The 25,199-nt window shown below is 48.8% G+C and overlaps 2 protein-coding genes across 7 annotated transcripts in view; one reads left to right on the plus strand and one right to left on the minus strand.

Annotated features, from left to right (window-relative positions):
* Window positions 1-1,753: 1,753 nt before the first annotated feature.
* gskip (gsk3b interacting protein) lies at window positions 1,754-13,769 on the minus strand. Its single transcript, XM_068038477.1, has 3 exons — window positions 13,620-13,769; window positions 10,510-10,794; window positions 1,754-2,574 (listed from the first exon to the last, which is right to left on the minus strand). Exons 2-3 carry the CDS (start codon window positions 10,771-10,773, stop codon window positions 2,416-2,418), a joined length of 423 nt encoding a protein of 140 aa, XP_067894578.1. The 5' UTR covers window positions 10,774-10,794; window positions 13,620-13,769; the 3' UTR covers window positions 1,754-2,415.
* Window positions 13,770-13,803: 34 nt separating this feature from the next.
* The window catches only part of LOC137373547 (autophagy-related protein 2 homolog B-like), a 138,247-nt gene continuing 126,851 nt past the window's right edge, over window positions 13,804-25,199 (plus strand). For all 6 annotated transcript variants that reach the window (XM_068038470.1, XM_068038473.1, XM_068038472.1 and 3 more), the window contains exons 1-3: window positions 13,804-14,951; window positions 21,724-21,886; window positions 24,742-24,894. In XM_068038470.1, the coding sequence (XP_067894571.1) occupies window positions 14,790-14,951; window positions 21,724-21,886; window positions 24,742-24,894 (478 nt within the window). In that variant the 5' untranslated portion in view covers window positions 13,804-14,789. The remainder of the gene's footprint in view (window positions 14,952-21,723; window positions 21,887-24,741; window positions 24,895-25,199) is intronic.

Below are 25,199 nucleotides of genomic sequence, written 5' to 3' on the forward strand. Positions count from 1 at the left end.
AGCCAACCTGTGCACAGCAGCGAGAAAATCATCTGCTTTCAGTGACGTTGTTTGAGGGATAAATATTGGTCAGGGCAACAGGGAGAACTCCCTTGCTCTTCTTCCACTAGTGTCGCGGGATTTTACGTCAGTTTAATGTCTCATCCAAAAGATGGCATCTCCAGTACTGAACTGGGATGGTCAGCCTGGATTATGTGCTCAATTCTCTGGAGTGAGACTTTAATCTCCAATCTTCTGACCCAGAGGCAAGAGTGCTATCCACTGAGCTGGGCCTGACACCTCACTGTGTGAAATATGCTGGTTCCTGAACAACTATACTTTGTAAAAATCAGGCTAGGGAGGAAGGCAACCAGCCAAGAACGTGGCATAAAATTCTAACAGGACTTGACAGGGTAGATGCAGGGAGGATGTTTCTGATGGTGGAGGAGTCCAGAACTAGGGGTCATAGTCCAAGGATACAGGGTAAACCTTTCAGGACTGAGATGAGGAGAAATTTCTTCACCCAGAGAGTGGTGAGTCTGTGGAATTCGCTACCACAGAAAGCAGTTGAGGCCAAAACATTGTATGTTTTCAAGAAAGAGTTAGATATACCTCTTGGGTCTAAAGGGATCAAAGGATATGGGGCAAAAGCAGGAACAGGTTACTAAGTTGGATGATCAGCCATGATCATAATGAATGGTGGAACAGGCTCGCAGGGCCGAATGGCCTACTCCTGCTCCTATTTTCTATGTTTCTATAACCAAGATTGAATCTGCTGTTCTTGTTGGCTTACCTGATGGGGGCTATTGGAACAAACCTTTGCAGAATCTCACTTTGAAGACTAATTGGGTTGGGTAGAGTTCATATTACAGTAAATTCCATGAAATTACTGGGTTTAATGGCAAGGCAGGCACCATATTTGGCCCCGTGCTGTGAGAAGAGAAAAAGCATCTCAGGTTCCTACTCCTAATGGTTAGTCAGTGATTAAAAACAGAAGGTGCTGGAAATACTCAGCAGGTCTCAACAGATGCTGCCAGATTTTATTTCAGATTTCCAGCATCCACAGTATTTTCCTTTTATTATGTTATTCAGTGATCCCTGGGGTACGTTTGTATGTATGGATGTCAGGTGAGGAAAGGATCAGGCTTGGCTGAGATTACTCCTTCATGGTTTATTCTGGGTGGTTTAGTGAAAAACAGCCATTTGGATGTACTGGAGGGCAGCAGACACCAGAGACTGAACTTCAATTGGTTATTACTATGAGCTTGTACTCCAACAGGTTATTGCTGGGAACCTGTATTCCTGCTGGGTGGAGAGGAAAAGGCTGCCAGTCACACAGTGTTAATGCAGAAGTCTGAACCCGCAATTCCGTATGGTGTGTTCCTGATCTCAGCTCAGGGAAGGCATCTACAGAGGCACTGTCACTGAGTAAGGGGTACCTGGAGAGTCTCCCCAATTCATGCTCAAGCACTTTGAAGTGATGGCTGTTCCGAGACCTGGGATCAGATGCCCTCTCGGGAGTGGTTCTTGGAGTGCATGAGACCCAAGGGTGGAAACATTTTTTATCATTTGAGAGATGCTCATCCATAATTATTCTTGAAGGTGGTGGTGAGCCATCTTCTTGAACCACTGCAGTCCATGTGGTGTAGGTACACCCACTGTGCTGTGAGGGAGGGAATTCCAGGATTTTGACCAAGTCAGGATGGTGCGTGAATGGAAAGAAGGGGAGAAAATAAATACATTTTAAGTTAGTACAGAAACAGCAGAGTACAACTTGATGTCCAAAATATTTTATTATTCCTTTTTTAAAACATACACTAACAATTTTTTTTTAAAGATTAATTTTTTCTCAGCTTGGAATCTGCAAGTTATACCAGAGGTTTGACTTTCTGTGCTTCACAGGAAGATTTGTTTAAATTAACAAATTAACAAGTTAAAGTACAATGTGTAAAATAAAGCAACATTTTGTTAATGAGAAAGCTGTGGGTAGCTAAAAGTTACCAGACACACGATGGTATGAGCTGGATACTGGTCACTTGCTTCTCATCCAGAAACTTGGTCTGGACAATATCCATTGCTCCTTTGCCCCTCTACACAAGTTATGGGTCACACGTACCCTCCTGCTTGCTGTGCTTGTGCATCACTGCTGCAAATACACAGACTAAACTCTTTTGAAAGGGGCTGTGCCGTTTACAGCTCTCTAACAGCAAGGGGACTTACAAACACCCTGCCTCTCTCTGTAGACATAAGAACCAGAGACGAAATTCTGCAAGAAAGTGGATTCCAACTGTACTGCTGCATGAACATGGAAAGAAAACAAAATTCACTGTAGGATGTGTGTAGCCTCTCGTCCTGTATATTTGGTCATGAAGTTTTTGCAGCCAAAGAAACCACGTTGAGAAACAGGCCATCACAAGGAGCCGGAGTCAGGGACCTTCACTCCTGTACTTTTTTTAACGCTTCTAGTCTCTGGAGAAGCGCGTTTCCAAATGCTTCACGGTACGCAGGGCTGAGTGAATCCAGGAGAGAGTAAATTGTCTCATGGTACTGCATTGACAGCGACTCGTCCACCTTATCAAAACCATAAGCTACCACCTGGAAAAAGAAAAACAGGTCAAACCAACAACAAACCTCCCAGAATAAAGTAACAAGGCCCAGACTAAACCAACACTAAACCTCTCAGAATAAAGCAACAGGGCCCAAACTAACACTAATCAACCCAGAATAAAGCAGCAAGGCCCAAACTAACACTAATCCAGCCAGAATAAAGCAACAAGGCGCAAACTAACACTAATCCAGCCAGAATAAAGCAACAAGGCCCAAACCAAAACTAAACCTCCCGGAATAAAGCAAGGCCCAAACTAACACTAATCCACCCGGAATAAAGCAACAAGGCCCAAACTAACACTAAACCTCCCAGAATAAAGCAACAAGGCCCAAACTAACACTAATCCACCCAGAATAAAGCAACAAGGCCCAAACTAACACTAAACCTCCCAGAATAAAGCAACAAGGCCCAAACTAACACTAAACCTCCCAGAATAAAGCAACAAGGCCCAAACTAACCCTAATCCACCCAGAATAAAGCAACAAGGCCCAAACTAACACTAATCCACCCAGAATAAAGCAACAAGGCCCAAACTAACACTAAACCTCCCAGAATAAAGCAACAAGGCCCAAACTAACACTAATCCACCCAGAATAAAGCAACAAGGCCCAAACTAACACTAATCCACCCAGAATAAAGCAACAAGGCCCAAACTAACACTAATCCACCCAGAATAAAGCAACAAGGCCCAAACTAACACTAATCCACCCAGAATAAAGCAACAAGGCCCAAACTAACACTAAACCTCCCAGAATAAAGCAACAAGGCCCAAACTAACACTAATCCACCCAGAATAAAGCAACAAGGCCCAAACTAACACTAATCCACCCAGAATAAAGCAACAAGGCCCAAACTAACACTAATCCACCCAGAATAAAGCAACAAGGCCCAAACTAACACTAAACCTCCCAGAATAAAGCAACAAGGCCCAAACTAACACTAAACCTCCCAGAATAAAGCAACAAGGCCCAAACTAACACTAAACCTCCCAGAATAAAGCAACAAGGCCCAAACTAACACTAATCCACCCAGAATAAAGCAACAAGGCCCAAACTAACACTAATCCACCCAGAATAAAGCAACAAGGCCCAAACTAACACTAATCCACCCAGAATAAAGCAACAAGGCCCAAACCAAAACTAAACCTCCCAGAATAAAGCAAGGCCCAAACTAACACTAATCCACCCAGAATAAAGCAAGGCCCAAACCAAAACTGAACCTCCCAGAATAAAGCAAGGCCCAAACCAAAACTAAACCTCCCAGAATAAAGCAAGGCCCAAACTAACACTAAACCACCCAGAATAAAGCAAGGCCCAAACTAACACAAAACCGCCCAGAATAAAGCAACAAGGCCCAAACTAACACTAATCCACCCAGAATAAAGCAACAAGGCCCAAACCAAAACTAAACCACCCAGAATAAAGCAACAAGGCCCAAACCAAAACTAAACCTCCCAGAATAAAGCAACAAGGCCCAAACTAACACTAATCCACCCAGAATAAAGCAACAAGGCCCAAACTAACACTAAACCACCCAGAATAAAGCAACAAGGCCCAAACCAAAACTAAACCTCCCAGAATAAAGCAAGGCCCAAACTAACACTAATCCACCCAGAATAAAGCAACAAGGCCCAAACTAACACTAAACCACCCAGAATAAAGCAACAAGGCCCAAACTAACACTAATCCACCCAGAATAAAGCAACAAGGCCCAAACTAACACTAAACCACCCAGAATAAAGCAACAAGGCCCAAACCAAAACTAAACCTCCCAGAATAAAGCAACAAGGCCCAAACTAACACTAAACCACCCAGAATAAAGCAACAAGGCCCAAACTAACACTAAACCACCCAGAATAAAGCAACAAGGCCCAAACTAACACTAAACCACCCAGAATAAAGCAACAAGGCCCAAACTAACACTAAACCACTCAGAATAAAGCAACAAGGCCCAAACCAAAACTAAACCACCCAGAATAAAGCAAAGCCCAAACACTGAACTACCCAGAATAAAGCAACAAGTCCCAAACTAACACTAAACCACCCAGAATAAAGCAACAAGGCCCACACTAACACTAATCCACCCAGAATAAAGCAACAAGGCCCAAACTAACACTAAACCACCCAGAATAAAGCAACAAGGCCCAAACTAACACTAATCCACCCAGAATAAAGCAACAAGGCCCAAACCAAAACTAAACCTCCCAGAATAAAGCTAGGCCCAAACTAACACTAAACCACCCAGAATAAAGCAAGGCCCAAACTATCACTAATCCACCCAGAATAAAGCAACAAGGCCCAAACTAACACTAATCCACCCAGAATAAAGCAACAAGGCCCAAACCAAAACTAAACCTCCCAGAATAAAGCTAGGCCCAAACTAACACTAAACCACCCAGAATAAAGCAAGGCCCAAACTAACACTAATCCACCCAGAATAAAGCAACAAGGCCCAAACTAACACTAAACCACCCAGAATAAAGCAACAAGGCCCAAACTAACACTAAACCACCCAGAATAAAGCAACAAGGCCCAAACTAACACTAAACCACCCAGAATAAAGCAACAAGGCCCAAACTAACACTAAACCACCCAGAATAAAGCAACAAGGCCCAAACTAACACTAAACCGCCCAGAATAAAGCAACAAGGCCCAAACTAACACAAAACCGCCCAGAATAAAGCAACAAGGCCCAAACTAACACTAATCCACCCAGAATAAAGCAACAAGGCCCAAACTAACACTAAACCACCCAGAATAAAGCAACAAGGCCCAAACTAACACTAAACCACCCAGAATAAAGCAACAAGGCCCAAACTAACACTAAACCACCCAGAATAAAGCAACAAGGCCCAAACTAACACTAAACCACCCAGAATAAAGCAACAAGGGCCAAGCTAACACTAAACCACCCAGAATAAAGCAACAAGGCCCAAGCTAACACTAAACCACCCAGAATAAAGCAACAAGGCCCAAACTAACACTAAACCACCCAGAATAAAGCAACAAGGCCCAAACTAACACTAAACCACCCAGAATAAAGCAACAAGGCCCAAACTAACACTAATCCACCCAGAATAAAGTACCAGGGTCCAAACTAACACTAAACCTCCCAGAATAAAGTAACAGGGTCCAAACTAACACTAAACCTCCCAGAATAAAGTAACAGGGTCCAAACTAACACTAAACCACCCAGAATAAAGCAAGGCCCAAACTAACACTGAACCTCCCAGAATAAAGTAACAGGGTCCAAACTAACACGAAACCACCCAGAATAAAGTAACACGGCCCAAACTAACACTAAACCACCCAGAATAAAGCAACAGGGCCCAAACCAACACTAAACCTCCCAGAATAAAGTAACAAGGTCCAAACAGGGTGACAGGGAACAAGACTTGGATGACCTCAAGTTTACAGATAGTAGAATGTGGCAGACCAACCAGGAGTGCGCTCAAAGAACCTCAGTTTCTCCAGTCTTTCCACAGAACTAATTGGTACTAACGACATAGGCAGGAAGAGAGATGAGGTCCTGCAAAGTGAATATTGGGAGTTAGGCAGAAGGTTAAAAAGCAGGACCTCTAGGGTTGTAATCTCAGGATTACTTCCTGTGCCACGTGCTAGTGAGGGTAGGAATTGGTAGGATTAGGCAAATTAATGCGTGGCTGAAGAGCTGGTGTAGGGGGGAGGACTTCAGCTATTTGGATCATTGGGATCTCTTCTGGTGCAGAGGTGACCTGTACAAGAGGGACAGGTTGCATCTAAACTGGAAGGGGACCAATATCCTTGCAGGGAGGTTTTCTAGTACTACTCGGGAGGGTTTAAACTAGTTTTGCAGGAGGGTGGGACCCAAAGTAGTAGTCTCTCAGATGAGATAGTTGAGGCAAATGTAGAGGTTAAAGCAAGCAAGTCCAGTAGGTAGGCAGGCCAGGCAGGGGCATGACAGGGTGCGTGGAAGGTCTGGTAGGCTAAACTGCATTTACTTTAATGCAAGAAGCCTTACAGGTAAGGCAGATGAACTCAGAGCATAGATTGGTACATGGGATTGTGATATTATAGCTATTACGGAAACGTGGTTGAGGGATGGGCAGGACTGGCAGCTCAATGTTTCGGGGTACCGATCCTTCTGGTGCGACAGAGGTGGAGGTAAGAGAGGAGGGGGAGTTGCACTATTGATTAGGGAGAACATCACATCAGTACTTACAAAGGATATCCCAGGGGGAACGTCCAGCGAGGCCATATGGGTAGAACTTAGAAATAAGAAAGGGGTGATCACTTTTATGGAATTATACTATAGGCCCCCCAATAGTCAGAGGGAAGTGGAGGAGCATATATGTAGGGAAATCACAGACATGTGGAGGAATTATAGGGTTGTAATAGATCTTCCCTAATATTGACTGGGACTGCCTTAGTGCTAAGGGATCAGATGGGGAAGAATTTGTTAAGTGTGTCCAGGATAGTTTTCTGAAGCAGTATGTGGATGGCTCTACTAGAGAAGGGACTACACTCGACCTCCTCTTAGGATATAAGGATGAGCAGGTGGGGGAGCACTTTGGGACCAGTGACCATAACTCTATTAGCTTCAAGATAGTTATGGAAAAGAATAGGACTGGTTCTCAGGTTGAAGTCCTAAATTGGGGGAAGGCCAATTTCAATGGCATCAGACAGGAAATCTCAAAAGTTGAATGGGAGAGGCTGTTTACAGGCAAAGGGACGTCTGGCAAGTGGGAGGCTTTTAAAAGTGAGATAGGAAGAGTTCAGGGCCAGCATGTTCCTGTTAGATGGAAGGGCAAGGCTGGCAAGTTTAGGGAACCTTGGTTGATGAGGGATATTAAGGGTCTGGTCAGGACGAAGACGGAGGGATATGTCAGGTATAGGCAGCTGGGATCGAGTGAGTCCCTCAAGGAGTATAGGGGATGTACGAGTACACTTAAGGAGGAAATTAGGAGGGTGAAAAGGGGCCATTAGATTTCCCTGGCAGATAAGATAAAGGAGAATCCTAAAAGATTCTAGAAGTATATTAAGAGTAAAAGGGTAGCTAGGGAGAGAGTAGGTCCCTTTAAGGATCAGTGTGGCAATCTATGTGTGGAGCCACAGGAAATGGGCAAGGTCTTAAATGAATATTTCTCGTCTGTATTTACCGTGGAGAAGGTCATGGAAGCTAGTGAGTTCAAGGGAGGGAACACCGATATCCTGGAGCATATCAACATTACAAAGGAGGTGGTGTTGGAGGTTTTGAAGTGCATTAAGGTGGATAAATCCCCAGGGTCTGACCAGGTGTATCCTAGGATGCTATGGGAAGCAAGGGAGGAGATTGCTGGGGCCCTGGCAGAGATTTTTGTATCATCGTTAGCCATGGGTGAGGTACTGGAAGACTGGAGGATAGCTAATGTTGTGCCTTTATTTAAGAAAGGCAGCAGGGATAAGCCAGGGAACTACAGGCCGGTGAGCCTTGCATCAGTGGTGGGAAAGTTATTGGAAGAGATTCTGAGAGACAGGATTTATAAGCAGCTGGAAAGGCATGGTCTGATAAGGGATAGTCAGCATAGCTTTGTGCGTGGGAAATCATGTCTCACGAATTTGATTGAGTTTTTCGAGGTGACCAGGAGGATTGACGAGGGTAGGGCGATGGACGTTGTCTATATGGACTTTAGCAAGGCCTTTGACAAGGTCCCGCATGGCAGGCTGGTCCAGAAGGTTCGAACACATGGGATCCAGGATGAGTTAGCAAATTGGATATAAAATTGGCTTGGTGATAGGAGGCAGAGGGTGGTAGTGGAGGGTTGTTTTTCCAGATTGGAGGCCGGTGACCAGTGGTGTGCCGCAGGGATCAGTGCTGGGCCCTCTGTTGTTTGTCATATATATTAATGACTTGGATGTGAATGTAGGGGGCATGATCAGTAAGTTTGCAGATGACACCAAAATTGGTGGTATAGTGGACAGTGAAGAAGGTTGTCTAAGGTTACAACAGGATACAGATCAACTGGGAAAGTGGGCAAGGGAGTGGCAAATGGAATTTAACGCAGACAAGTGTGAAGTGATGCATTTTGGGAAGTTAAGCCAGGGCAGGACATATCCAGTGAATGGCAGGGCCCTGGGGAGTGTTCTTGAGCAGGGAGACCTTGGGGTGCAAGTACATAGTTCCCTGAAAGTGGCAACACAGGTACACAGGGTGGTGAAGAAGGCGTATGGCATGCTTGCCTTCATCGGCCGAGGCACTGAGTACAAGAGTTGGGACGTCATGTTACAGTTGTGCATAACGTTGATTCGGCCGCATTTGGAGTACTGTGTGCAGTTCTGGTCGCCACACTACAGGAAAGCTGTGATTAAGCTAGAGAGGGTGCAGAAAAGATTCACAAGGATGTTGCCTGGTTTGGAGGGATTGAGTTATATAGAGGGATTGGATAGGCTGGGTCTGTTTTCCCTGGAGCAAAGGAGGCTGAGAGGGGACATGATAGAGGTATATAAAATTATGAGAGGCATAGATAGGGTAGATAGCCAGAGTCTGTTTCCCATGGTAGGGGTGACTAAAACTAGAGGGTATAGATTTAAGGTGAGAGGGAGGAGGTTTAAAGGGGATCAAAGGGGTAGGAGGTGGTGGAGGCAGGAACAGTAGCGGCATTTAAGAGGCATCTGGACAGGTACTTGAATGAGCAAGGCATCGAGGGATATGGAATTAATGCAAGCAGGTGAGATTAGTATAGATAGGCATTATGGTCGGCATGGACGCAGTGGGCCAAAGGGCCTGTTTCTATGCTGTACGACTCTATGAAGTCCCTCATTCCTGACACCAATTTTCTTTGCACCTTCTCTTAGGCCTTGACATGCCTCCTAAAGTGCAGTGGCCAGAATTGGCTGCAATACTCCAGCTGAGGCTTAACCAGTATTTTGAAAGAGTCCCACTCACCCTTCTCACTCCCATCCTATTGCCCTGAACTGACTTCCGCCCTCCTGCCTTTATCCTTCTAACTCCCATGCTGTACAGCTGTAAATTGAACAGCATACAGTATAAATCCCTCAGCAATATACCTATGTTTGACTCAAGACCTCTTCCCAGAAAGCAGTTGATATTTTCTGCAATTTGGAGAACCCATTTCCCACTTGTTTCCCTAATAGGTTAGTGAGTGGGAAAGAACGATTGAGCATACTGGCTATATTTTCCTGGGATGAGGGGGGGTATTTGAGTACAAAATAACAACTTGCATTTAGTGCCTTAAACATACCAAGGCGCTTCACAAAATTTGGCACTGAGCCATGCTGGAGATATCAGAATAGGTGAACGAAAGCTTGGCCAAAGAGGTTTTGAGGAGCAGAGAGAATCGGAGAAATTTTGGGAGGGAATTCCAGATGATAGGGCCTAGGCAGCTAAAGGCACAGCTGCCAACGGAGTGATTAAAATCTAGATGTATAAGAGGAGAGAATTGGAAGAGCAGGTATCTTAGAGGATTGCAAGGTTGGAGAAGATGGGGAGGGGCAAGGCCAGGGAGGGATTTGAAAATATGGATGGGAATTTTAAAATCAAGGCATTGCCATACCAGAAGCCAATGTAGGTGAGCGAGGACGGGGTAATGGGTGATCGGGGTTTGGTGCAAGTTAAGCTATAGGTGGCAGAGTTTTGGATGAGCTCTTTCAGGAAAATCACAGAGTAAATGAGTCAAACAGCACATACATGGACTAATCCACACAACATGTCTTGTGGAGCGAAAGGATCTGGGTTATTTCACAAAAATACAGACACCATTCCCAACAGTAACTGCAAGACTCCTTGTTTAAGAAACATCTCTGTGCTCTTCCAACAAGGCAAAATAAAGAAAGAGTCATCATTAAGAGGGGAATAAAGTAGTAAAATCTAAATAAGACAGAGGATCTTTGCCCAGATAAAGAGCATTTTTGCGCAAGCTGGTATCAGTCAGTTGCTGCTCTCACCCGGAGTCCTGCTTCAGTCAGCTCGAGGCAGTATCTGTTTCCCTCCTTTGTTTCCACATTAATATAGGCAACATCTTCTCCAATTGGGAGGCTTTTCGAGACAGCCATGTAACGAACAGTGAAGTTAACATCATTGACCACTGCCTCAGCCTCCACTCTCATATCCTTCACGTCGGCTCCCTCAAAGTCTCTCTCTTCCCAATCTGCAAACTCACTGAAATTCTTAAACATGGACTCCTTCAGATCTTGGGGATCACAGTCCATTTCCTGAATGTAATAGTCGTCCTTAAAAGAAAGCAAATTAAAAAGAAATGAATCAGATAATTATTTCAAACAGGCGAGGGGGGGGGGGGCGAGACGGAGGGGGCGAGGAGGGGCGAGACGGGGGGGGCGAGGAGGGGCGAGACGGGGGGGGCGAGACGGGGGGGGGCGAGGGGGGAGAGACGGGGGGGGCGAGGGGGGAGAGACGGGGGGGCGAGGGGGGAGAGACGGGGGGGGCGAGGGGGGAGCGAGACGGGGGGGCGAGACGGGGGGGGCGAGACGGGGGGGGCGAGACGGGGGGGGCGAGACGGGGGGGGCGAGACGGGGGGGGGCGAGGGGAGAGAGACGGGGGGGGCGAGGGGAGAGAGACGGGGGGGGGCGAGGGGAGAGAGACGGGGGGGGGGGCGAGGGGAGAGAGACGGGGGGGGGGCGAGGGGAGAGAGACGGGGGGGGGCGAGGGGAGAGAGACGGGGGGGGGGCGAGGGGAGAGAGACGGGGGGGGGCGAGGGGAGAGAGACGGGGGGGGGCGAGGGGAGAGAGACGGGGGGGGGCGAGGGGAGAGAGACGGGGGGGGGCGAGGGGAGAGAGACGGGGGGGGCGAGGGGGGAGAGACGGGGGGGGCGAGGGGGGAGAGACGGGGGGGGCGAGGGGGGAGAGACGGGGGGGGGCGAGGGGAGAGAGACGGGGGGGGCGAGGGGAGAGAGACGGGGGGGGCGAGGGGAGAGAGACGGGGGGGGCGAGGGGAGAGAGACGGGGGGGGCGAGGGGAGAGAGACGGGGGGGGCGAGGGGAGAGAGACGGGGGGGGCGAGGGGAGAGAGACGGGGGGGGCGAGGGGAGAGAGACGGGGGGGGCGAGGGGAGAGAGACGGGGGGGGCGAGGGGAGAGAGACGGGGGGGGGCGAGGGGAGAGAGACGGGGGGGGCGAGGGGAGAGAGACGGGGGGGGCGAGGGGAGAGAGACGGGGGGGGCGAGGGGAGAGAGACGGGGGGGGCGAGGGGAGAGAGACGGGGGGGGCGAGGGGAGAGAGACGGGGGGGGCGAGGGGAGAGAGACGGGGGGGGCGAGGGGAGAGAGACGGGGGGGGCGAGGGGAGAGAGACGGGGGGGGCGAGGGGAGAGAGACGGGGGGGGGCGAGGGGAGAGAGACGGGGGGGGCGAGGGGAGAGAGACGGGGGGGGCGAGGGGAGAGAGACGGGGGGGGCGAGGGGAGAGAGACGGGGGGGGCGAGGGGAGAGAGACGGGGGGGGCGAGGGAGAGAGACGGGGGGGGCGAGGGGAGAGAGACGGGGGGGGCGAGGGGAGAGAGACGGGGGGGGCGAGGGGAGAGAGACGGGGGGGGCGAGGGGAGAGAGACGGGGGGGGGGGCGAGGGGAGAGAGACGGGGGGGGGGCGAGGGGAGAGAGACGGGGGGGGGGGCGAGGGGAGAGAGACGGGGGGGGGGGCGAGGGGAGAGAGACGGGGGGGGGGGCGAGAGGAGAGAGACGGGGGGGGCGAGGGGAGAGAGACGGGGGGGGCGAGGGGAGAGAGACGGGGGGGGCGAGGGGAGAGAGACGGGGGGGGCGAGGGGAGAGAGACGGGGGGGGCGAGGGGAGAGAGACGGGGGGGGCGAGGGGAGAGAGACGGGGGGGGCGAGGGGGAGAGAGACGGGGGGGGCGAGGGGAGAGAGACGGGGGGGGCGAGGGGAGAGAGACGGGGGGGGCGAGGGGAGAGAGACGGGGGGGGCGAGGGGAGAGAGACGGGGGGGGGGGGCGAGGGGAGAGAGACGGGGGGGGGCGAGGGGGGAGAGACGGGGGGGGCGAGGGGAGAGAGACGGGGGGGGCGAGGGGAGAGAGACGGGGGGGGCGAGGGGGGAGAGACGGGGGGGGGCGAGGGGAGAGAGACGGGGGGGGGCGAGGGGAGAGAGACGGGGGGGGGCGAGGGGAGAGAGACGGGGGGGGGGCGAGGGGAGAGAGACGGGGGGGGCGAGGGGGGAGAGACGGGGGGGGCGAGGGGGGAGAGACGGGGGGGGGCGAGGGGGGAGAGACGGGGGGGGGGCGAGGGGAGAGAGACGGGGGGGGGGCGAGGGGAGAGAGACGGGTGGGGGCGAGGGGGGAGAGACGGGGGGGGGCGAGGGGAGAGAGACGGGGGGGGGCGAGGGGGGAGAGACGGGGGGGGGCGAGGGGAGAGAGACGGGGGGGGGCGAGGGGAGAGAGACGGAGGGGGGCGAGGGGAGAGAGACGGGGGGGGGGCGAGGGGAGAGAGACGGGGGGGGGGCGAGGGGAGAGAGACGGGGGGGGGGGGGCGAGGGGAGAGAGACGGGGGGGGGGGCGAGGGGAGAGAGACGGGGGGGGGGCGAGGGGAGAGAGACGGGGGGGGGCGAGGGGAGAGAGACGGGGGGGGGGCGAGGGGGGAGAGACGCGGGGGGGGCGAGGGGGGAGAGACGGGGGGGGCGAGGGGAGAGAGACGGAGGGGGGCGAGGGGAGAGAGACGGGGGGGGCGAGGGGAGAGAGACGGGGGGGGGCGAGGGGAGAGAGACGGGGGGGGCGAGGGGGGAGAGACGGGGGGGGGCGAGGGGAGAGAGACGGGGGGGGGCGAGGGGGGAGAGACGGGGGGGGGGGCGAGGGGAGAGAGACGGGGGGGGCGAGGGGAGAGAGACGGAGGGGGGCGAGGGGAGAGAGACGGGGGGGGGCGAGGGGAGAGAGACGGGGGGGGGGGGCGAGGGGAGAGAGACGGGGGGGGGGGGGGCGAGGGGAGAGAGACGGGGGGGGGGGCGAGGGGAGAGAGACGGGGGGGGACGAGTTAACGAACTGTGGATCCAACTTAGCCAGGGTCAGAAACACATCGATATTCAGACACTGCTTTCTGAAAATTACCTCAGAGAACCTTGACAATCATTAACACATCTTTCTGGGAGAAACAAGCAGATCCGCACACAGAAAATTTAAATAAAATGAACGTTAAAATCCGGTTGTGCGCGAGCTCACCGCCTCCTGGCGCCTTCCACCCGCTGTGACGTCATGGCGTCATTGGCGCGCGGAGAGCTTGATGCGCCCGCCATCTTTGTGACGGGCAGAAAGCATGCGCCAGTCTCAAAGATGGCGACGCGTTGTCGGAGTGATGGTGTGCGGAGCGACGTGAGCCGCTGACTGAGGTCCGGGCGGTGACGGCGTGGGGTAACGAGAGTGCCCTGTCAGAGGCCTAGCTGTCAGTGAGGCCTGTGAGCCATTCCTCTGGCCGCCTTGCGGTTTAGGGGCTTTCTCTGTCTGTGGCAGATCGATAGCTGAAACTGTAATCAGGGGAAATGCTGAGGGCTGGGGTAAATATTGAGATTGAGGGGTAAATATAAAGGGAGAGGGGTAAGTACTGAACGAGGTAAATATAAAGGGGGGGGTAAATATAAAAGGAGAGAAGATAGGTATTGGCGAGGGGTTAATTGAGGGGGAAGAGATAAGAGTATTGATGGAGGGGGTAACGCGGAGAGGGTAAATTCTGAGGACAAGTCCTCTGGGCAGGGTAAAATACAACTAACATACTGAGGTAAATATTGAGGCAAAGGGGTAATGACTCAGGAAGAGGGAGTAAATACTGAGGGAATGGGATAAATACTGAGGGAGAAAGAGTGGGTAAATTACTGGGAAAATCATAGAAACTGGGTAATAAAGAAAACTAGGGAAAAGATGATAAATACTGAGTGAGAACTTGGGTGAGAGGATAAATGGCAAGGGTAAGCCATTGGGAATGGGCGTGTAAATATTGAGGATAAAGCAGGAGACTATATATCTGGAAGCAAGGAGTGTGGGAAAGCAAAGGTGGCGTTCGGGGAAAGGGACGGTGGGGCGAAGGCAGTGTGAATGTTGTAAAATAAAGGAATGCAGACATATAAATCCATCAAATAGATTAAAAAGGCAAGGCAAAGCAGTGGAGGTCTGAGGGAAGGGAGAGTTAGTCTTCCATCAGGGCTAGGGGTAGCTGTCAGGTATTATTTACTGGGACCAGAATATTTCTGACAGGGTATTAATAGTTGTTGATGGGTTGAAGTCGAGATGCCTTGGCCCTTCTCTGAGTCGATTAAGAAGCGAGCATGCAGGTACCTGCTGCACCGATACCTGGACCACTTCCTGGAGGAGAAGTTGAGTCTGGAGCAGCTAAGTGTGGATCTCTACCAGGGAACAGGCTCCCTCGCACAGGTTCCACTGGACAAATCGGTAAGGACTCAAGTCACCCAATATACAGAGACAGAAATAAAAGGAACAGAATGGCAGCAAAGCTTGCTCTTAGTATGGGTTAACCAGATGGAGGCCTGGAACAAGCCACAGAATGTTGGCTCGCCTCCCTTGCATGGATGAGTAAGCATTGTACAGCAAAATGGTGCAAATATTAATGAGATGTAGCAGTGATTAATGCATTTATATAGCTCCTTTCATGAACTCAGAATATCCTAAAGTGCTTTGCATGTAATGAAGTACATTTTGAAGTGTAGTCACTAATAATTAATGTGGGAACTGTGGCAGTCAATTAGCGCACAGCAAGCTCCCACCAATAGCAATTAAATAAATCACTGGATAATCTGTTTTAGTGATGTTGGTTGATAAACTTTAGCCAGAACACAGGAAAGAAAACTCTCCTGCAAATAGTGGCTGCAGTATCTTTTACATCCACCCGAGAGGGGAGCCGGGGTTTTGGATTACCATTTTATCGGAGAGACAGCACGTCTGACAGTGCAGCACCTGGATTATGTGTGCAGCTCTCTGGACCAACAACCTACTGAGGCGAACAATTGCTTCATTAGAATAGTAGAATCAATGACAATTTCAAACAAAGGGTGAAAATTCCATTGAAAAGGAGCAATTGCATAATAACACAGGGTGTCTAATCGGATAAAGTATTCTGATCAGATTAGAGGTCTTTGCAGTAATCAGTCCTTTTCTCATCAGCATTCACCATTGTTGCATTTCTACTTATCGACTGGTACAGATCAGTCCTGCATGCGCTTCCTGTGGTTCCTTGTCACCCAGTGAATTGATTTCAGGTCCCTCAATCTGATTTCTGTATCCTTTCACCACCTTTTTTTTTTAGAATTAGAACATTACAGCGCAGTACAGGCCCTTCGGCCCTCGATGTTGCGCCGACCTGTGAAACCATCTGACCTACACTATTCCATTTTCATCCATATGTCTATCCAATGACCACTTAAATGCCCTTAAAGTTGGCGAGTCTACTACTGCTGCAGGCAGGGCGTTCCACGCCCCTACTACTCTCTGTGTAAAGAAACTACCTCTGACATCTGTCCTATATCTATCACCCCTCAACTTAAAGCTATGTCCCCTCGTGTTTGCCATCACCATCCGAGGAAAAAGACTCTCACTATCCACCCTATCTAACCCTCTGATTATCTTATATGTCTCTATTAAGTCACCTCCTCCTCATTCTCTCCAACGAAAACAATCTCAAGTCCCTCAGCCTTTCCTCGTAAGACCTTCCCTCCATACCAGGCAACATCCTAGTAAATCTCCTCTGCACCCTTTCCAAAGCTTCCACATCCTTCCTATAATGCGGTGACCAGAATTGCACGCAATGCTCCAGGTGCGGTCTCACCAGAGTTTTGTACAGCTGCAGCATGACCTCGTGGCTCCGAAACACGATCCCCCTACTAATAAAAGCTAACACACCATATGCCTTCTTAACAGCCCTATTAACCTGGGTAGCAACCTTGAGGGATTTATGCACCTGGACACCAAGATCTCTCTGTTCATGTACACTACCAAGAATCTTCCCATTAGCCCAGTACTCTGCATTCCTGTTACTCCTTCCAAAGTGAATCACCTCACACTTTTCCGCATTAAACTCCATTTGCCATCTCTCAGCCCAGCTCTGCAGCCTATCTATGTCCCTCTGTACCCTACAACATCCTTCGGCACTATCCACAACTCCCCCGACCTTCGTGTCATCCGCAAATTTACTAACCCACCCTTCTACACCCTCTTTCAGGTCATTTATAAAAATGACAAACAGCAGTGGCCCCAAAACAGATCCTTGTGGTACACCACTAGTAACTAAACTCCAGGATGAACATTTGCCATCAACCACCACCCTCTGTCTTCTTTCAGCTAGCCAATTTCTGATCCAAAGCTCTAAATCACCTTCAACCCCATACTTCCGTATTTTCTGCAATAGCCTACTGTGGGGAACCTTATCAAACGCCTTACTGAAATCCATATACACCACATCCACTGCTTTACCCTCATCCACCTGTTTGGTCACCTTCTCGAAAAACTCAATAAGGTTTGTGAGGCACGACCTACCCGTCACAAAACCGTGCTGACTATCGCTAATGAACTTATTCTTTTCAAGATGATTATAAATCCTATCTCTTATAACCTTTTCCAACATTTTACCCACAACCGAAGTAAGGCTCACAGGTCTATAATTACCAGGGCTGTCTCTACTCCCCTTCTTGAACAAGGGGACAACATTTGCTATCCTCCAGTCTTCCGGCACTATTCCTGTCGACAATGACGACATAAAGATCAAGGACAAAGGCTCTGCAATCTCCTCCCTAGCTTCCCAGAGAATCCTAGGATAAATCCCATCTGGCCCAGGGGACTTATCTATTTTCACACTTTCCAAAATTGCTAACACCTCCTCCTTGTGAACCTCAATCCCATCTAGCCTAGTAGCCCGAATCTCAGTATTCTCCTCGACAACATTTTCTTTCTCTACTGTAAATACTGATGCAAAATATTCATTTAACACTTCCCCTATCTCCTCTGATTCCACACACAACTTCCCACTACTATCCTTGATTGGCCCTAATCTAACTCTAGTCATTCTTTTATTCCTGATATACCTATAGAAAGCCTTAGGGTTTTCCCTGATCCTATCCGCCAATGACTTCTCGTGTCCTTTCTTAGCTCTCCCTTTAGATCCTTCCTGGCTAGCTTGTAACTCTCAAGCGCCCTAACTGAGCCTTCACGTCTCATCCTAGCATAAGCCGCCTTCTTCCTCTTGACAAGCGCTTCAACTTCTTTAGTAAACCACGGCTCCCTCGCTCGACAACATCCTCCCTGCCTGACAGGTACATACTTATCAAGGGCACGCAGTAGCTGCTCCTTGAATAAGCTCCACATTTCGATTGTGCCCATCCCCTGCAGTTTCCTTCCCCATCCTATGCATCCTAAATCTTGCCTAATCGCATCATAATTTCCTTTCCCCCAGCTATAATTCTTGCCCTGCGGTATGTACCTGTCCCTGCCCATCGCTAAGGTAAACCTAACCGAATTGTGATCATTATCACCAAAGTGCTCACCTACATCTAAATCTAATACCTGGCCGGGTTAATTACCCAGTACCAAATCCAATGTACCAATCCATTACCATGTCCAGTACCAATCCATCGCCCCTGGTTGGCATGTCTACATACTGTGTCAGAAAACCCTCCTGCACACACTGGACAAAAACTGACCCATCTAAAGTACTCGAACTATAGTATTTCCAGTCAATATTTGGAAAGTTAAAGTCCCCCATAACCACTACCCTGTTACTCTCGCCCCTGTCGAGAATCATCTTCGCTATCCTTTCCTCTACATCTCTGGAACTATTCGGAGGTCTATAAAAGACTCCCAACAGGGTCTGTGCCAGACACCTCTCCTGTTTCTAACCTCGGCCCATACTACCTCAGTAGACGAGTCCTCAATTGTCCTTTCTGTCGCTGTAATACTCTCCTTGATTAACAATGCCACACCCCCCCCCTCTTTTACCATCTTCTCTGTTCTTACTGAAACATCTAAATCCTGGAACCTGCAACATCCATTCCTGTCCCTGCTCTACCCATGTCTCCGAAATGGCCACTACATCGAGATCCCAGGTACCAACCCATGCTGCAAGCTCACCCACCTTATTCCGGATGCTCCTGGTGTTGAAGTAGACACACTTTAAACCAGGTTCTTGCTTGCCAGTGCCCTCTTGTGTCCTTGTAACCTTATCCCTGACCTCACTACTCTCAACATCCTGTACCCTGGCACTACAATTTAGGTTCCCATTCCCCTGCTGAATTAGTTTAAACCCCCCCGAAGAGCACTAGCAAATCTCCCCCCCAGGATATTGGTACCCCTCTGGTTCAGGTGAAGACCATCCTGTTTGTAGAGGTCCCACCTACCCCAGAAAGAGCCCCAATTATCCAGGAAACCAAAACCCTCCCTCCTGCACCATCCCTGCAGCCACGTGTTCAACTCCTCTCTCTCCCTATTCCTCGCTTCGCTATCACGTGGCACGGGCAACAACCCAGAGATAACAACTCTGTTTGTTCTCGCTCTAAGCTTCCACCCTAGCTCCCTGAATTTCTGTCTTAAATCCCCATCTCTCTTCCTACCTATGTCGTTGGTGCCTATGCGGACCACGACTTGGGGCTGCTCCCCCTCCCCCCTAAGGATCCCAAAAACACGATCCGAGACATCACGAACCCTGGCACCTGGGAGGCAACACACCAACCGTGAGTCTCTCTTGTTCCCACAGAACCTCCTATCTGTTCCCCTAACTATGGAGTCCCCAATGACTAATGCTCTGCTCCTCTTCCCCCTTCCCTTCTGAGCAACAGGGACAGACTCTGTGCCAGAGACCTGTACCCCATTGCTTACCCCTGGTAAGTCGTCCCCCGCAACAGTATCCAAAACGGTATACCTGTTGTTGAGGGAAACGGCCACAGGGGATCCCTGCACTGCCTGCTGGTTCCCTCTCCTTCCCCTGACGGTAACCCATCTACCTACTTCTTTTACCTAAGGTGTGACTGCCTCCCCATACCTTGGCCAATCAAACACACCAGCCTGCCTGCTATCCTCAGATCATTGTTTGCATCCCATCTCCTGTCGGCACATTCTTCCAAAAAAACTTTTGCTTCTCTACATTTTTTCCCCCTTGTTGAAATGCTCCGATAAAACCTTTGACCTTTGTCTTCTCCCCCCAGCTCGACCCACCTTTCTTTCCTTCGTTCCTGCTCAGAGACTGTAAGCTGACTGATACATTCTATAAGAGTATTAGATAAATGACACAGCATGCCATTCTGCATTGGAACGTAGAATATGGGTTTTCAGCCAGCTTTTCGGCAATGGGAGCCAAATCCGAACCAAACCAAAACCTGTCCTCCTACACTATCATCATACCTGACCTGATTCACTGGATAGTGAGCAGGGACAGGGACCGTAAATATAAAAAGAGTCACCAGTATTCCAATAGGGAACTCAGGAGAAACCTCTTTACCCAGAGAATGGAACTTGCTACCACAAGGAGTAGTTGAGGCATAGATGTATTTAAGGGGAAGCTAGACGGGTACATGAGGGAGAAGGAAATAGAAGGATTGAATAGAGTCCAATGAAGAGGGGTGGGAGGAGGATTCTGCAAAACATAAACACTGACAGACCTGTTGGCCTGTTTCTCTGCTGTAAAATCCATGTAATTCTGTTATGACCCAGGGGTGTTATAATGACCTCACCTGCCTTGTAAGAATGTAGGAATGACAAAAGATCATTCAACCTATATAGCTACCTCTGGAGACCTTGTTCTCTTGCATTTCAATTTAATCCACATGAAATGCATATTCTTGTACTTTGTCCAAACCTGCAATTCCTTTTCAGATTCTTAGGCAATTTGCAGTCTCATCAAACACTTCCTTTCTCCTACTCTCTCTGTCTTACCTCCCACCCCATTACCTGCCCATGGCATAAAGTGAGCTCCAGTTCCACACAGTTATATTTTCGATCATCTCATGGCTCTGTTGCGAGTTGACTGCATTGTGTTCTCCTACCGAGCCCTCCAATACAGTTCACTCCTTTGAGGGATTTCGAGTCCACACATCATGTGGCTTGTAATTAAGGAGTATAGCATTCTGCCCTATTACCTATTTTTTAAACTGGGGAGTATATTTGTCCATTTCTATGACCTTGCCATCGAGTTTTTTTTAAAATTAGACAGACCTGCTGTCCCATGGTGTGATATGAGTCCCACTGTAGTTAAACTGTCACATAATAACGGCACAGTGGCGCAGTGGTTAGCACTGCAGCCTCACAGCTCCAGCAACCCGGGTTCAGTTCTGTGTACTGCCTGTGCAGAGTTTGCAAGTTCTCCCTGTGACCATGTGGGTTTCCTCCGGGTGCTCCGGTTTCCTCCCACAGCCAAAGACTTGCAGGTTGATAGGTAAATTGGCCATTGTAAATTGCCCCTAGTATAGGTAGGTGGTAGGAGAATATGGGATTACTGCAGGGTTAGTATAAATGGGTGGTTGTTGGTTGGCACAGACTCGGTGGGCCAAAGGGCCTGTTTCAGTGCTGTATCTCTGAATAAAAAAAAATGAGGTGGTAATGTCACTGGACTAGTAATCCAGAGGCCCAGGGGATATGGGTTCAAATCCCACCATGGCAGTTGGTGGAATTTAAATTCAACAAATATATTCAATTAATGAATTTTTAAAAATCTGTTATCCAGAACTAATCTCAGTAATGGTGCCATAAACCTTCCATCTATTGCCGTAAAAACCCATCTGTTCACTAAAGTCCTTTAAGGAAGGAAATCTGCTGTCCTTACCTGGTCTGGCCTACATGTAACTCCAGACCCACAGCAAAGTGGTTGACTCTTAACTGTTCTCTGAAATGGCCTAGCAAACCAATCAGTTGTCAAGGGCAGTTAAGGATGGACAACTGATGTTGGCCTTGCCAATGATGCCCACATTCCATTAAAGAATAATTAAAAAAAAAATCTTTGGAGTTTCTAAGACTATTCATTGTTTTTAATATAGATACAATACAGAAAGTTCACAGTTGAATGAGAAGAAACTCTGATTCCATCGCAATGTTGCCATGAAAGTAATGATTTACGATGCCATTTTCAGAGTGTTTTTAAAAAAAAATGAAAGGTTTGCCAAACATTTCAGTAGAACTATTTGTACTCTAGAGAATGATGTTAAAAGTGATATCATATTTGTGCTTCCAGTCCCTGAATGAAATTCTGGATTCACTTGATGCACCTTTGGAAATAATTGAAGGATTTATTCAAAACATTTCTGTTTCAATCCCCTGGTCATCACTCCTCCAAGAAAACTGTGCAGTGGAGTTGCAAGGACTGGAGATGGTCTTTCGACCCAGGCCTCGAATAGGTGAGTACTCAGACTTTTCACAACAGTGCAGAAACATCATCATACAAACAGGAGGAGGCCATTCAGCCCCTCGAGCCTGTTTTGGCACTTCGTTAGATCATACTTATCTGTATCTTAACTCCATCTACCTGCCTTGATTCCTTAACCCTTAATACCCTCGCCTGACAAAAATTATCAACCACAGTTTTTAAATTTTCAGTTGACCTACAACCACAGCTTGCATTTGTTTTGCATCTTTAATGTTGTAAAATCTCTCGATGCGCATCATGGGAGTGTAATCACACAAATTTGATACCAAGCCACATCAGGACAGGTGGCCAAAAGGTTGGTTGTAGAGGTAAGTTTTAAGCAGGAGAGAGAGGACAGAAGAGACTTAGGGATGGAATTCCAAAGCTTAGGGACATAGGCAGCTAAAGGACCTAGCTTCAACAGCCCTCATTAAATTCTGCTTTGAACAATAAATAGTTTTATGGTATAGCTGAAGGTTTAATACATGGTGCTCCTCAGGATTCACAGCTCCAGTGACAATGAGATGACACCCTGAAACTATAGGGATTAATTTTGTCCCCATTTCTCTTGGCTTTTTGGTCTGGTTCCACGTGGGCTGACAGACAGTCGCCTTCCAGTTGTGTAAGCTTGGACTTTAGAAATGGGAATACTGATGGGCCATCACAGGTGATCGTGATCTTATCCAGTGTCTGTGTATGGCCCCTTTCTGACTGAAGTCACCCATTGCTGACTTCTTCCTTTCTTTTGGCCCGGAGTGCTGGGCCCAATTATTAGACCCCTGACTATTGTCCAGGCCAAGATCAGCTAAAGACAAAGAAAGAATGCATCTTCATACATACTGAGGGTTTCACAGTCAACAAAATGCAATAATGTACGAAACATAGCAGTCAATTTGTGCACAGCAAGATCTCACAAACAAGAAGTGAGATAATGAGCAGGTAATCAGTTTTACTGATGTTGGTGGGTGATAAATATTGGCCAGGACACCAAGGAGAGCTCCCCAACTTCTCTACAAAAATACCATAAGGTTTTTGTTTCCAAAAAAATACGTTACTCATAAAATTTGTAAAAATACATTACACAACAGTTCAAATTTGAATGACAATGTGCAGTCCAGTTCAATTTCTTTCATTACTGTATGTGGCACTTGAAGTGTAGTTAGGCACCTCAATTACAGGTTATATTTACAATGTACATTTCATGTCAAACATACAACCTGAGGAATTTTACAGAGGTTCCAACCCTCGGTGTATTCCGTTGGAGGACCTTAGACAGTGGCCTTTCTCCACAAGCTTTAGTGTGTCCCTCAGCACGCAGTCCTGGACGTTGGAGTGTGCCAGTCTGTGATACTTGGTCGTGGGCAGCTCTTTGCACTGGAAAACTGACAAATTTCAGGCAGACCAAAGAGTGTCTTTCACCGAATTGATGGTCTTCCAGCAGCGGTTGATGTTTGTCTTGGTGTGCGTCCCTGAAACAGCCCATGGAGCACAGAGTCTTGTGTTACGGAGCTGCACAGGATGAACCTCGACAAAAATCACTACATCTCTTTCCAGACCAACCAGACGTGCAATAGCGGTGAGACCCCAGGTGTGCCTGAAGGATCTGATGGGGAGGACCCTTCTGACCACTAGCAAAGCTAGGTCTTGGTGCTTGTTTGAAATTTCTGGCAATGAGGCATTCTGCCAAGTGACCTCAACAGTCTGCTCAGGTAACCATCTGACAGGATCCACCATCTCCTTATCCCACTGGGCCTCGACGTTACGTGTGGACCACTACCTGATGGACTTGTGGAACTATTCCTGGAGAGGCAGATGGTGCACCACACTTCAACTGAATGGGGCATTTTGTGGCAATGTGGCCAGACCCATCCTGCTCAACACCAGTGACAGAACCTCAGCACGTAGTGACACTTGGCGTTTGCATACTGAGGGTCTACGCACAGCTTGATGCAGCTGCATGCAAAGGTGTCCCATCAGGATGAGGGCAATAAATAAAAATAAAAATTGCTGGAAATACTCAGCAGGTGTGGCAGCATCTATGGAGAGCGAAGCAGAGTTAACATTTCAAGTCTTTCCTGATAGATTTATACATTGTGTCCCTGCGGACACAGTCCATCTTCAATCTCCAGATAAAGCAGAAGAACTGATAACTGAACAGCTAGTGGAATTTATACTCCAGATGTAATTGTATTTATCAGGACTATCAACCCTGAATAAGGGAATAAGATATGATTTTAGCTTGCTATAAAATCAGATAATGCTGGAACTGTCCGATAGCTCACCAGCACCAGGGAAGAGAGAAGACAGGTTAATAAAATAAAAGCAAAATACTGCAGATGCTGGAAATCTGAAATAAAAACAAGAAATGCTGGAAATACTCAGCAGGTCTGGCAGATCTGTGGAGAGAGAAGCAGAGTTAACGTTTCAGGTCAGTGACCCTTCTTCAGCCAGGTTAATGTTTTGGGTTGAAACCCTGCATCAGAGTAGCTGCTGATGGCCTTTTTAAATGTGGATGTCACTGGCAAGGCCAGCACTTATTGGCTGTCCCTAATTGCCATAAAGGTGGTGGTGATTGGCTGCCTTCTTGAGCCGCTGGTAGTGGGTTGATACAAACTGAATGTCTTGCTGGGCCACGTCAGAGTGCAGCTAAGAGCCAATCAAGTTGATTTGGGGGCTGGAGTCACATATAGGTCCAAACTTGGTAAGGGAGGCAGGTATCCTTCCCTAAAGTGCATTCGCAAGCTAGTTTGGGTTGCTGTTTGTTTCCAGCGCTCAAGTGCTACAGTGACTTGTTGCAGTGCTGTTGTGTTGTTTTGGTGACCCTGACATGCGGTTGTTTTGTGGCAGTGTCCGACTCAGAGCCAATGTACTGGTCCAGCTTTATGACAGACAGTATGCAGCTGGCCAAAGAGTGCCTGAGTCAGAGACTGACAGATGATCAAACTGAGGGACCACAGCCGTTCGAGGGGCTTGAGAAGTTCGCAGAGACCATCGAAACAGGTCAGTAACTGTATTAAAGTTTAACTTGGAGGCTGCTGCCTAAAGAGAGAACTTGTTTATGTGTAGCCTGATGTAGCCTGGTGTAGTCCTGAACACTACAGGCCAGGAAGGTCATAGTTTGATCCCCAGTCTGTATTGAATTCCTGATGCTCAGCTGGTATTGTGGTAGTGGCACAGTGGTTAGCACCCCAGCCTCACCGCTCCAGCGACCCGGGTTCAATTCTGGGTACTGCCTGTGGAGTTTGCACGTTCTCCCTGTGTCTGTGTGGGTTTCCTCCGGGTGCTCTGGTTTCCTCCCACATGCC

Source organism: Heterodontus francisci, chromosome 9 (genome assembly GCF_036365525.1).
Source record: "Heterodontus francisci isolate sHetFra1 chromosome 9, sHetFra1.hap1, whole genome shotgun sequence".
NCBI lineage: Eukaryota > Metazoa > Chordata > Chondrichthyes > Heterodontiformes > Heterodontidae > Heterodontus > Heterodontus francisci.